Raw genomic sequence first — 12,454 nt, 5'->3', positions numbered from 1 at the left:
CCATGTTACCCCCAACACTCCACAGTCTGCATTGGTTGCCGATCAGTTTCCGGTCACAATTCAAAGTGTTCATCATCACCTATAAAGCCCTTCATGGCACAGGACCAGGGTATCTGTGAGACCGCCTTCTGCTGCACAAATCCCAGCAGCCGGTTATGTCCCACAGAGTTGGCCTTCTCCGGGTCCCATCGACTAAACAATGTTGTCTGGCGGGACCCAGGGGAAGAGCCTTCTCTGTGGTGGCTCCGACCCTCTGGAATCAGCTCCCTCCAGAGATTAGAACTGCCCCCACCCTCCTTGCCTTTCGTAAACTCCTTAAAACCCACCTCTGTCGTCAAGCGCGGGGGAACTGAGACATCTCCCCCTGTCTATGTAGTTTTTGTGTATGATATGACTGTATGTATGTTTTATATATTGGGGTTCCTTGCTTTTTAGACTTTCTTAAATGTACTATTGCTATTTTAGAATTTAATTATTAGATTTATCACTGTTGTGAGCCGCCCCGAGTCTACGCAGAGGGGCGACATACAAATCTAATTAATAATAATAATAATAATAATAATAATAATAATACGCACCCAAATTATCAACCTCTTTTAGGGAGGAAAAAGGTGTGTCTTACACTCCAAAAATATGGCAGGTATCTAATATTGCTAATGAAAAGTATGGTCATTAAATCCTGCTAAAAAAATCATTTACTCATAAGCTGCACCTCCATGCCTTTCTTGTCTGAAACTGTGTTCCCAAAAATAAAGTTATTCAGGAGAAAAGCTTTTGGCACATAGGGCTGTAGAGAGATAACATAGTGAGACAGCTTTGTATAGCCCATATACTATTAAACTGGTTGCTTCAACATGGAAGCCTAGCAGAACCACAGACCACTTGCTAGCAGGCAGAAGATCCCAGGTTCAACTCCTGTCAACTATAGCTGAAAGGATCAGGCAGCAGGTCTTGGGAGAGCATGTCTCCTTGACCCCCTGAAGGAATGAGTGCATCAATCAGAGTAGGCTGTAAGGCCTTGCTGTGCACAAATTGCCTTTCATCCAAGATCTAAGGAGACATTCCTTCTTGGTGGTGAAAATAGGGTTGCCTCTGATAAAGCCCAGCAGGAGGAATACCCTTATGATACTTCTGTTAAGATATAAATGTGAAATATGGGAAAGCAAGTAGAATGCAGTGTAGAATGCAGAGAGCACATCCCTTATATCCCACATGTGGGGGAGATATTATGTTCATACGCCAACCAACTTACTGGCAAGGAAGACAATATTTTAGACTCTAAATGTTCACATGTTTAGTACTCGGTTTTCATTTTTAAAAAATCATTCTGAATCCTGTTTGACTAAATATATGAAAATCCATATCAAGTGGAGTGCATGCAGTTTATGGCTGTATTTTATGTGCATTCTCAAAAAAACCCAAACTAAAACATAAATTTTTTAGATTACCCTTTGTAAAATGCTTGCCACTGTAAGCATTGGATCTCCCACTTTTCAGATCCCAGACCTGCTGAAACTTTCATTCCGACCCACTTGCATTCTTTGAATTTGAAAGTGTTATAACACCTCTCTCCATTAAGAAATGCATATAATAAAAGCATTAACATATGCTCTTTATTTAACACATGTATGTATTAAATGTCTTTATCAAGGGATTCAATTGGTATACTGAGAGTTTCAAAGCATTTGTCTTACTCATGTCCCATAAAGGAGTTTATGCTGCATCCTCAGGATAGAATGAAGATAAAGATTTAAAGGGACCCATATTTCTTTGTGAAGTAGTTCCTTGACAATCACTACTACTCAGATAAGCTTCAAAAACAGGTCCCTTATTGAAAGCAGAAATTTTCTTTTCTTTCAGGGCTGTATTTAAGAGGTGATCTTCCCTTGCCTTTGTCTTCATTATTCCATTAAACTAAATCCTGAATATAATAATTTAATAATAATAATAATTTATTAGATTTGTATGCCGCCCCTCTCCGCAGACTCGGGGCGGCTCACAACAATAATAAAACAGTGTACGGTACAATGAACAAATCTAATATTTAAAAGAAAATATCTAAAAACCCATTATTTTAAAAACACAACAATATTTGCATTGTACATCCATAGTTGCTATTGACTGTCAACAGGCATAATTTACCCCCCCCCCCTTTCTTTCTCTCCTTCATGAGGCAATTTGATATTCTACCCTTTTTATAAGTACATATGACAGTATTTCCTGCCAGGATCACCTTTGCATGTGCTCAGACAATATGATTTGGTCTGTAGCGTATGTGTTGCTACAATGTGCTCCTTTTTTCATCCCTTATGCGGTGATCTCAGTAAATTGTTTCTCTTTCCTATCTACTACAATCAGACCTTATAGATCAGTTGCTGCAGGAGCAAAATACTGAAGTTTCTAAGGTTGTAAAATTCTTAGCTGTAGCTTGGGCCATTAGAAACCAGGGGCGTTGCTCTATATCCAGCTAAGTTTTGAGATACACAATTCACATATATATGAAACCTTGACATCTTCCACAATTTATTTAGTTATTCATTCAGGGGTGCTTTGGTTTCACCTGGGTTTGGGTGATCCTTTAGCAAAGATTCTGCAAATTCCACTCCTGACTGGCTCCACCCATCCACCCCAGGAGTCTCCATGTAGCCTGTTTTGGATGCCAGGTAAACGCAGGGCCCATGTGGCGGCTTGGTAGGGAAAAACCAGGCCTCCTGGAGGCTCCAAAAGGCCAGAAATGGGCCCATTTCCGGCTTCAAGAGAGCCTCCGGAGCCTGGGGAAGTTAGTTTTGCCCTCCTTGTGAAAAGCCTCTGGAGCCTAGGGAGAGCAAAAAATGCCCCCACCCCCACCGTGGTGCAGAATGCCAACTAGGCCATGCCTATCATAGCCACACACACCCAGCAACCAAACATTGGTTGCTAACATTTTTGAGGCCCACCTCTGTATTCATTCATAAGAAGAGCCATGCTGAATCAGGCCAAAGCCCATCGAGTACAGCATTCTGTGTCACACAGTGGCCCACCAATTGTCGTTGGGGATCTTGAGCAGAAAAAGAAGGCTAAATCCTCCCTTTCCCTTGACCCCCAACAAATGGTACCCAAGGGAATCCTGCCTGCCTGAACCAACATAGAGGCAGCACATGGACATCCGTTTCAATAACCACCGATACACTTGGCATCCATGAACTTGAAGCTATCCAGACTGACAGCTGTCACAACTTCTTCTGGAAGTGAATTCCATAAACCCTCTGTCATTCATCATATTCATTTGGCCACTTATGTCACAAAATATGGGCAGCACACAATAGAAACTTTAAAAACAACTTTAGAAAACAATCAACAATTAAGAATACATTACAGTTAAAAAAGGCAAGGAGAGAGCAACATATATTAACAACTGTGGAACTAGCTCAACAAGTCCAATTCCTTGGAAGTCCCAAGCCTGATGATATAGCCAAATCTTGAGCAATTTATGAAACGTTACCAAGGATGGACCCAGCTTGACTTTGGAGGTATGATGTTTCATAATGCAAGTGCCACAGCAGAAAAAGCCCATAGTTGGGATCCCAACAGATATAGTTGTTTAGCAGACAGGACCCACAACATACCTCTTCTACAGGATCTATCAGACAGGTATAGTTCCATGACTCAGATGACCCAGACCTATGCCATGAAGGGCTTTAAAGATCAAAACCAACATCTAGAATTGGATCTGGACCCAAAGTAGCAACCAATACAGCTAACAGAACACAGGTATAATATCGGATGTTCTAGGGGCACACATAATTGCTTGCACCTCTGTATTCTGAATTAGCCGAAGCTTCCAGATACTGTCTTTAAGGACAGTCCCATGTAGACATTATTATTCCAACTGGGAGGTGACCAGGGCATGAACAAAGTTTCTTGATAATTCCTGAATATTTTTTATTCTGCTGAAGACCGATGTGCCTGCATTGTGCTAGCTTTTGCTACACATTACATGCTGCTGTTTTTATGTTTCCATTCTCTCTAATTACTGCATAATTTCGCTGATTTTTATTCTTTTGGTCTATGGCTATATATCGAATGCATACATATATTCATACACAGGATTTTTTTCAAGCCCTTTCTGCTGAATTCATTATTTTTAGAACACTGCATTTCCCCATAATGAATTCCACTTGAGAGCCCATTATTCCTAGGATTCTCTTCTGTTCAACTAAACCCCTGTTTTAATAGCGGCTTTTCATCCTGCGAAGTTCTTTGGTATAATCAAATAGTTTAAGAAAATTCTCACTTAGAAAGGACAAAACAGGCTTTTCTCTGAAGGATGCAAGTGACCAATGGATATGATTACTGTAGGGGAAACAGATTGGAACAAGAATTAGTTTTTTCCCCAAGATGTTACAGTACATGTCTTTCTGACTACCACCACCAGATTCCTTCAAAACATGGTCTTGATCTGTTTCTTCTATTCTTTATTTTCTGCAATAATAATAATAATAATAAAATAAAAAATTATTATTATTATAAAAAATTATTATTATTATTATTATTTCATTATTTCATTCAACAATCTTTTGCCTCACCTTGTTAGCACCATTATGTTTAATCTGCCCTTTTCTCTCTTCTTCCTTCATACATTTTTGTTATTCACACCTTAGTAGCCATTCTCCTCCTTCCACTTCTTTCCCCTAGGACAGGAGTAGGCAAAGTTGGCTCTTTTATGACATGTGGACTTCAACTCCCAGAATTCCTGAGCTGGCATGACTGGCTCAGGAATTCTAGGAGTTGAAGTCCACAAGTCGTAGAAGATCCAGCCTTGCCTACCCCTGCCCTAGGAGCTTAAATAAAGATCACACTGACATCAAAGTATTCTTAGAGACATAGAAACATAGAAGACTGATGGCAGAAAAAGACCTCATGGTCCATCTAGTCTGCCCTTACACTATTTTCTGTATTTTATCTTAGGTTGGATATATGTTTATCCCAGGCATGTTTAAATTCAGTTACTGTGGATTTATCTACCACGTCTGCTGGAAGTTTGTTCCAAGGATCTACTACTCTTTCAGTAAAATAATATTTTCTCATGTTGCTCTTGATCTTTCCCCCAACTAAATTCAGATTGTGTCCCCTTGTTCTTGTGTTCACCCTCCTATTCTTTCTTTCCTGACCAGCTGAAGCCCCTCTAGCTAGCAGCATCCATAATAATTTCATATGCCAGGGCTGCCTCTCAGAGTCATTGTGGCTTGAATACCTTGGTGAGAAAAAAAAAATGCAATTGGGCAAAGCACATATTTCATCATAGTTTGCTAATACAATCCATCAGTTGGGTGCAACTGTTGCAAAAACCGAGTTTAGCTCAGCAAGTCCTAATATTGATGTATCTCCACTGTAGAACTTACTTATAGCACAGTATCTAGGATAACCTGATCTTATCAGCTGAAGTCAGCATATTCAGATCCAGATTTGGAATTTTTGGATCTCAAATTCCTCAACAGATGTGAAACTTGAGGCATAAAACTAAAGCAACAGTGGGAATAAATTACAAAGAGGTAAACTCAATTTTCCTATTCATATCACATAGCTAGGCTTGCAATCCAGTTTCTATATATTGCTGTCAACTTTTCTCATTCACAAGACAGCTCAGTTGAAAGACAGTATATATATACTGCCTCCCAATTAAAGGGATAATTTTACACACTTCCATTTCTTTCTTTATCTCTGGAATGATTTGGAGTTTGGAATTTAAGAATTAAGCTACAAACAGACATGCCAGCATCAAGACCCATATTAAACCATACAAATCCTAAATCTGGATCATGTTAGTCTTTTAATACAAAATGTAGAGATTAAAATACGAGTTCAAAAGAGATGAGTGTAGCATCTGGAAATGTTGGCAATCCATAAGAGATAAAGAACTATTAAAAGTAAGAACATACAGGCAGGTAGAATTGACATTTTATGTCAAAACTGCTTTTTAACAATACACAGTAGATTAAGAGGATGGACATGGAAAAAATTATTTATTTGCCCCAATCGGATTAGATCAACGGGTTAAGAAGATGTTAAATTTCCAAACTTAGCACGATCTTGTAGCATCTTAGAAATAGTTATAACTAACATGAAGTTTATTTTGTGAGATAAACTGTCTTTCCTCAGTTGTATGAAGCATTATCCCTTAATCAATGGAGTAGATAGATCAATCTGCTGCCATTTGCTATCCAGTTGTATTGGATACACATGGAAGAACCAGGTGGATGGAACTATAAGGATCCAAAGAGCTGCAAAGGTATTTTATAAAGTGGATCCATAAGAAATTATATCATAGTATTTATGACTCCACCCAATGCTGCTTTTGCCACAAGAGCCTCCCCACAGACAGCTCTCGGAAATAAACTGCTGCCTCAAATTGTTGAGGTGTTTGGATTAAGATCACTTAACACAGAAGTCCAACTTCCACATTGCGGATGTGAAACTCAAAACTGGGAAGAAAAGGTGATGGCGGGGAAAGACTGCTAAAAATTATTTCTCTCCATAGACAAAAGTGAGATAAGCTGTGGTTTATTGTCATCCACCCCCTTTAATAACTTTATTAATAAAAAATGTTATAATCTCCTCAGCCATCTGTGGTTTTTTTCCCCTAGGGATAAAAGAAAAAGAAGAAATCAGGGTGGGAATAAATGCACCATGTGTACTGACAGCAAAACAGGGGTTGCAGCTAAGTTAAAATGGGGAGGAGAGATATACATACTGGATTTCCTGCCAGGATACTTGTATCTGTGATATGTGGAACAAACCTTAGGATACTGGCAGTTTTGTATTGCATTAAAATAATTAATGTGATTCATTACATTAGACTGTAAGATCGCCAACACCCTCAAGCACATACTAGAGTTAGTGATCCGTCTATATTTAGCATGCTGTTTTACTACGTAAAAATACACTAAGAAAGAAAGAAAGAGACCTCTCTCCTTTCATTGAAAAATCATTTAGAGTTGACAAGAGAAATACAAATCGTACACAGCTACAAACAAAACCTCTATAATTCGTGAAAGATGCAGAAGAGACTTTAAAAAGAGAGACTCAGTGCAAAAGCCCATAGTTTCCAAGGTTACAAAGTCAAATTAATTACATGCAAGAAAACACACACATACACGCACCAAGCATGAAAGCCACAGCATAACGTTGAAGGGAAAAAAATGTTTCAAGATTTCTGTCCAAATTGATATCCGCACCTTTCTTTGTGGGTGATTCCCTGTGTAAATCGGGTAAGTTTAAAGGATCAAGTTTCCTTAAAATAAAATTGAAAAAAAAAAGGAACAGGAGGTCACGGAATAGAGTCCGTCTTACTCACCAAAACCAGATTGCAAATCCTTTTTCAGCCCACAAAGCATGTCTGCTATTATCTATCAAAGCATTCAGCTAAACAGCGAAAGGCGCTCCCCTCTCTTCCTTCGGCTGGCACTGGAATCGCGTTACAGCCGTCTTGCTCCCAGGCCGCCTCTCTCTCAAGGAAACCGCACAAAAGATACACTCCTCCACTTCAAGAAAACAAAGTCCTCCGCTGCTCTGACACCCAGCAAACACAACACTCCCACTGAAGAGCAACCACCACCTCAACATCAGGCTCCGACCACTCAGGAGATTCAACGTCAAAAGGAATTCGGAACCAGGGTAAGGTGTGAAAGTCTCTCCCACCGCTGTTCAAGGGAAAGCATCACGGGGTCCGTCAAAGTGGTTTCCATGAGGGAGGGAGAGAGAGAGAGAAAAAGAAAGAGAGAGAGCCAAGGCAAAAGTTCTACACCGAGGCACTAAAAAAAGAGGAGCCGGTTGGAGAAGGAGCAGCGGGAATCAAGCCACCCATGGGTCCTCACGCTGGAAGGAGATCCTTCACACCCTGCTGTGATCCAACTCGGGCCACACGCTGGAAGAGTGCAGTCATCCTTCCACATGGGTGGTATGCCCGCCTTTCAGAGGGAGCCTTTTGTTTCTCTCACCCAGGAAATCCATATAAAAAAATCACAAGAAGCTAGACTGAACGCTCTTGGCTGACAGCCATACAACTGAAGGTTCCTTTTTTGGGCTGCAACTGGCAGCACAAGTTGGAAGACTTAAAGCTTCTTTCCCCCCATATGCTTCCAAGTGCCATCGCAGAGGGGAAGAAAAGGCGGCTGTTAAGAGCTGCAGCACAGCTCAAGACTCTTGGTTTCCCCCCACCCCTTTTTATCAACTGGCTGTAAGGCTGCCAGCCCCTTTCAAGGCAATATCAAAGCTGCTGGTTAAGCGGCTATGCTTCTTTCTTTAACCCAGAGGAAAGGCACGGGAGCTGGAAACGGCTCGCAACTTAATTTAATCCTTTTTTTGTACCGTCCTCCGCCTTCTCTCTTTTATGTCTTACAAAAGCAAACACCTAGTGCTTTAAAACTCTTGCATGGCCAAAGAACCAGCAATTGTGTATGATCTAAAAATAGCATGATATAGAACTGGAACAGACCCTGGAGGTCTTCTAGTCCAGTGTTTCCCAACCTTGGCAACTTGAAGATATCTGGACTTCAACTCCCAGAATTCCCCAGCCAGCATTTGCTGGCTGGGGAATTCTGGGAGTTGAAGTCCAAATATCTTCAAGTTGCCAAAGTTGGGAAACACTGTTCTAGTTCAATCCCCTGCTCAAGAATGAGACCTTATATCAGTGATGGCAAAAGGTTATGTGTGCCTGTGCTAGCATGCGCGCACATGCCCACACCCATTCCCTTTCTTCCCAGGCATGCACACACAAACCCCATGTTGCCCCTGCCCATGTGCACAATCTCCCCTTGTGTACAGGCAGTGATGGGCTGCCAAACTTTTTACTGCCACACTGTGAGTGTGGCTTATTTTATGGGAGTGGCTTGATGGTCATGTGACCGGGTAGGAGTGGCTTGCCAGTCATGTGACTAGGTGGGAGTGGCTTCACAATTATATGGTTGGGGGGACTTAAAAGTCATTTGACCTACCAAGATAAGTTTCCATATAGGTGCTTGGACTCTTTTTCAGTTGATTAAGTCACATTATTTGAATAGCCACAAAAAGGACAAATGATAGACAGCATTATCGAGTCTGCGAAGAGGGGCGCCATACAAATCTAAATAATAAAATAAATAAATAAATAAATTATTTCTTGAGGGGCACAGTAACATTTTAAGGTTTTGTACTGAACCCACAAGGTTTGGTATGATAACTGATTAGGCAAGTAGCTCAATTGTCTTTAATTGCTATAAACATTCTGTTCTAAATAATGATTAAAATGATTAAAGAGTTTATGATAAAAACATACTATTTAATTATTTCCTATTTTAGCCACTTCGAGTCCTCAGAGAAGGGCGGCATAGAAATCCAATTAATAATAATAAATAATAATAATAGTTTAGAAGTAATTAAGGATCGTACTAAAGTACTAGAGAAGGAAGGACAATAAAAAACTATTAAGTATTCAATAAACAGTGCATAAACTTACTACCCCCACTGCGTCCCTCCCCGTGGGGGCAGCAGTCCATTACTGTGTACAGGCCTGACTGAAGCCTGGGACGCTGAAAAAACAGTTAAACAGGCCAACCGGAAGTTCAGAAAATGAACTTCCGGTTTGCCCATTGGGCTGTTTTTCGCACTCCAGGGCTTCAGGAATCTTCCCTGAAGTCTCTGGAGTACAAGAAACAGCACAACAGGCAAACCGGAAGTCCATTTTTATGAAATTCCAGTTTGTGCATTGGGGAGTTTTTTGTACTCTGGGGCTTCAGGAAAGTTTTGTGAGGGCAAAATGGCCTTCCCAAAGGCCGAAAATCAGTTGGTGCTGGCATAGGGCAATGCTTCGTGTGCACTCCGATATGACTCTATGTGTCACCTGTGGCAAGTGTGCCATAGGTTTGCCATCACGGTCCTATACCATTGTGGGCAACTGACTGTCCAGTCTCTTCTTAAAGATCTCCAGTGGTGAAGCACTCACAACTTCTGAAAGCAAGCTGTTCCACTGGTTAATTGTCCTCCGTGTTGGGAAGTTTCGTTTAATTCCAGGTTGCTTCTCTCCTTGATGAGTTTCCATCCATTGTGCCTTGTCTTGCCATCTGCTGCTTTGGAAAATAAGTTGACCTCCTTCCTCTTTGTGACAGCCCCACAAATACTAGAGACGCCAACAAAAGAGACAAGGGACACTACGCGTGTTTATTCTCAGAGACTATAAATCCTTCCACTCCCCACCATCCAGTCAGAGCTGTAAAAGCTTTCTGGATGAGATGCAAAAAATCTTCAAAGAAAAACCTGAAAGTCCAGTTGCCTCTTGAAAAAGTACACTTGGGATAACTGTGACTTGCAATGAATGAGAATGTCCATAGCCTTTCTCAGAGAATTCCATCTAAACATGGAAGGCAAATCAATTGTCCGTAAAACTTTCAACCAAAGTATCTATAGATAATCTTCATATTACAAGCATTCACCCTTCAAAGTTACAATGATTTGAAAAAAGTGACTTATGACCATTTTTCACATTAATAATAATAATAATAATAATAATAATAATAATAATAATAATAATAATTTATTAGACTTGTATGCTGCCCCTCTCCGAAGACTCGGGGCGGCTCACAACAATAATAAAGACAATATTATAGTAGAACAAATCTAATATTAAAAAACATATAAAACCCTATCATATTTAAAAAACCAAACAACACATTCATATCAAACATAAAACAAAATATAAAAGAGCCTGGGAGAAAGGTGTCTCAACTCCCCCATGCCTGGTGGTATAAGTGAGTCTTGAGTAGTTTACGAAAGACAGGCTATTGTAACATCCCCATAACCACATGATCAAAATCCAGGCAACTGGTATACCTAATTCCAGGGTCATGTGATCACCTTTGGTAACTTTCTGACAAGCAAAATCAATGGGGAAGCCAGATTCACCTGACGATCGTGTTACTAACTTCACAACTGCAGTGATTCACCCAGTGAAGGGCTACCAAAATTTTTACTACCACACTGTGGGCGTGGCTTATGCAGGACGCCCTGCATTTTCTTTCAATATCTTTCAGTGCAAATTGGGTGCTCTGGGGTGGAGCTCCATTTTCACTACCCCACTGCGTGTCCCCCCCTTCTGGGCAGTAGCCCACCCCTGGATTCACTTAACCTCTGTGGTGACATGAAAGATCATAAAATGGGGTAAAACTCGCTTAACAACTGTCTTACTTAGCAATGGGAATTTTGGGCTGAACTGTGGTCATAAATCGAGGAATACCTGTCTCATATTAACACACACATACACACACTCCACCTGTTTGTTTGCTTAATTACCTAATCTTTCCATGGTGGCAACCTTCAGACCTATGGATCTGGTCAACAGTTTTATTTTTTTTAAATAGTTCTTATTGAACAACTTTAAAAACATATAAATACAAATATACATATATACAAAACCAACATTCAAAACACATGACATAACATAACGAAATCTAAGACTAAATAGTAAAAAAAAAACCTCATTTGCCAGCGTTGCGTATTGGCATATCTTCTATATATCTATAGCACTTGTTCGTTCATTTATCTTTATTCACATAATTCATTAAACTCCAACCTATTACAATGTTCTCTATTTTCTCTATCAATAATTTCATAACTAGTCTGCACATGCTAGCCAACAACTCTCTACATCGCTATTTGTAAAGGGGAAAAAAAGGTAAAATATCTTGAACTCAAATTTGACTCTTAGTGATTGTTGGCTATTTTTCTATTTATTCTTTTTTACTTCCCAGTTTAACCTACTGTTGAGAGAGTTCTCTAAATCACTTGCTCTGAAATGCTGCAGGACAAAAGCTATACAAGTTTCTGAAGTTTCTTAACAATCCACTGTGTCCAACTTCCAAAACCTAGCAGTGATATGCAAGCAGAACCCAATTAAAGTGTTCCTTGCTGCTGGGGGAAAAAAACAGGTCGAATGTCAGCTACTTTTAGACTTTTCTTCTAGAAATCTGGACTGGAAAAAATTAATCCACTGTTAATAAGAACCAACTTTTCAGAGCTCTGATAAATATAAATACAAATATACATATAGGTATAAACCCAACCAACATTCAAAACACATGACATGACATAACAAAACAAAACATAAGACTAAAGAGTAAAAAAAAAAATACTCATTTGCCAGCGTTGCATATTGGTATGTCTTTATATATCTATAGCACTTGTTCGTTCACTTATCTTTATTCCCATAATTCATTAAACACCAACCTATTACAATGTTCTCTATCTTCTCTATCAATTTTATTACTGGTCTGCACGTGCTAGAGCTCTGATAAGTAACATCTGTTAGAGTAGCAGTCTCCAACTTTGGCAATTTTAAGCTTGGAGGACTTCAACTCCCAGAATTCTGGGAGTTGAAGTCCACCAGGCTTAAAGTTGGCAAGGTTGGAGACTCCTGTATTAGGACTGAAGATTAAAGTTACAACAG

At 39.9% G+C, this 12,454-nt stretch overlaps 1 protein-coding gene across 5 annotated transcripts in view; it reads right to left on the bottom strand.

The window, feature by feature from the left end:
- Positions 1-12,454, bottom strand: part of GRIP2 (glutamate receptor interacting protein 2) — a 626,179-nt gene that overhangs the window by 189,709 nt on the left and 424,016 nt on the right. The window contains exon 1 of one of the 5 annotated variants that reach the window (XM_070738330.1): positions 7,334-7,944. The exons of the other annotated variants lie outside the window; for them this stretch is intronic. Coding sequence (XP_070594431.1) covers positions 7,334-7,373 — 40 coding nt within the window. The 5' untranslated portion in view covers positions 7,374-7,944. Of the gene's footprint in view, positions 1-7,333; positions 7,945-12,454 lie in introns of those variants that run through there. 5 annotated transcript variants of the gene reach the window in all.

The sequence above is a fragment of the Erythrolamprus reginae genome, chromosome 2 (genome assembly GCF_031021105.1).
Source record: "Erythrolamprus reginae isolate rEryReg1 chromosome 2, rEryReg1.hap1, whole genome shotgun sequence".
In the NCBI taxonomy this organism is placed as follows: domain Eukaryota; kingdom Metazoa; phylum Chordata; class Lepidosauria; order Squamata; family Dipsadidae; genus Erythrolamprus; species Erythrolamprus reginae.
Note: the sequence above shows the minus strand (reverse complement) of the source record. Positions and strands in the feature narration are given on the sequence as shown.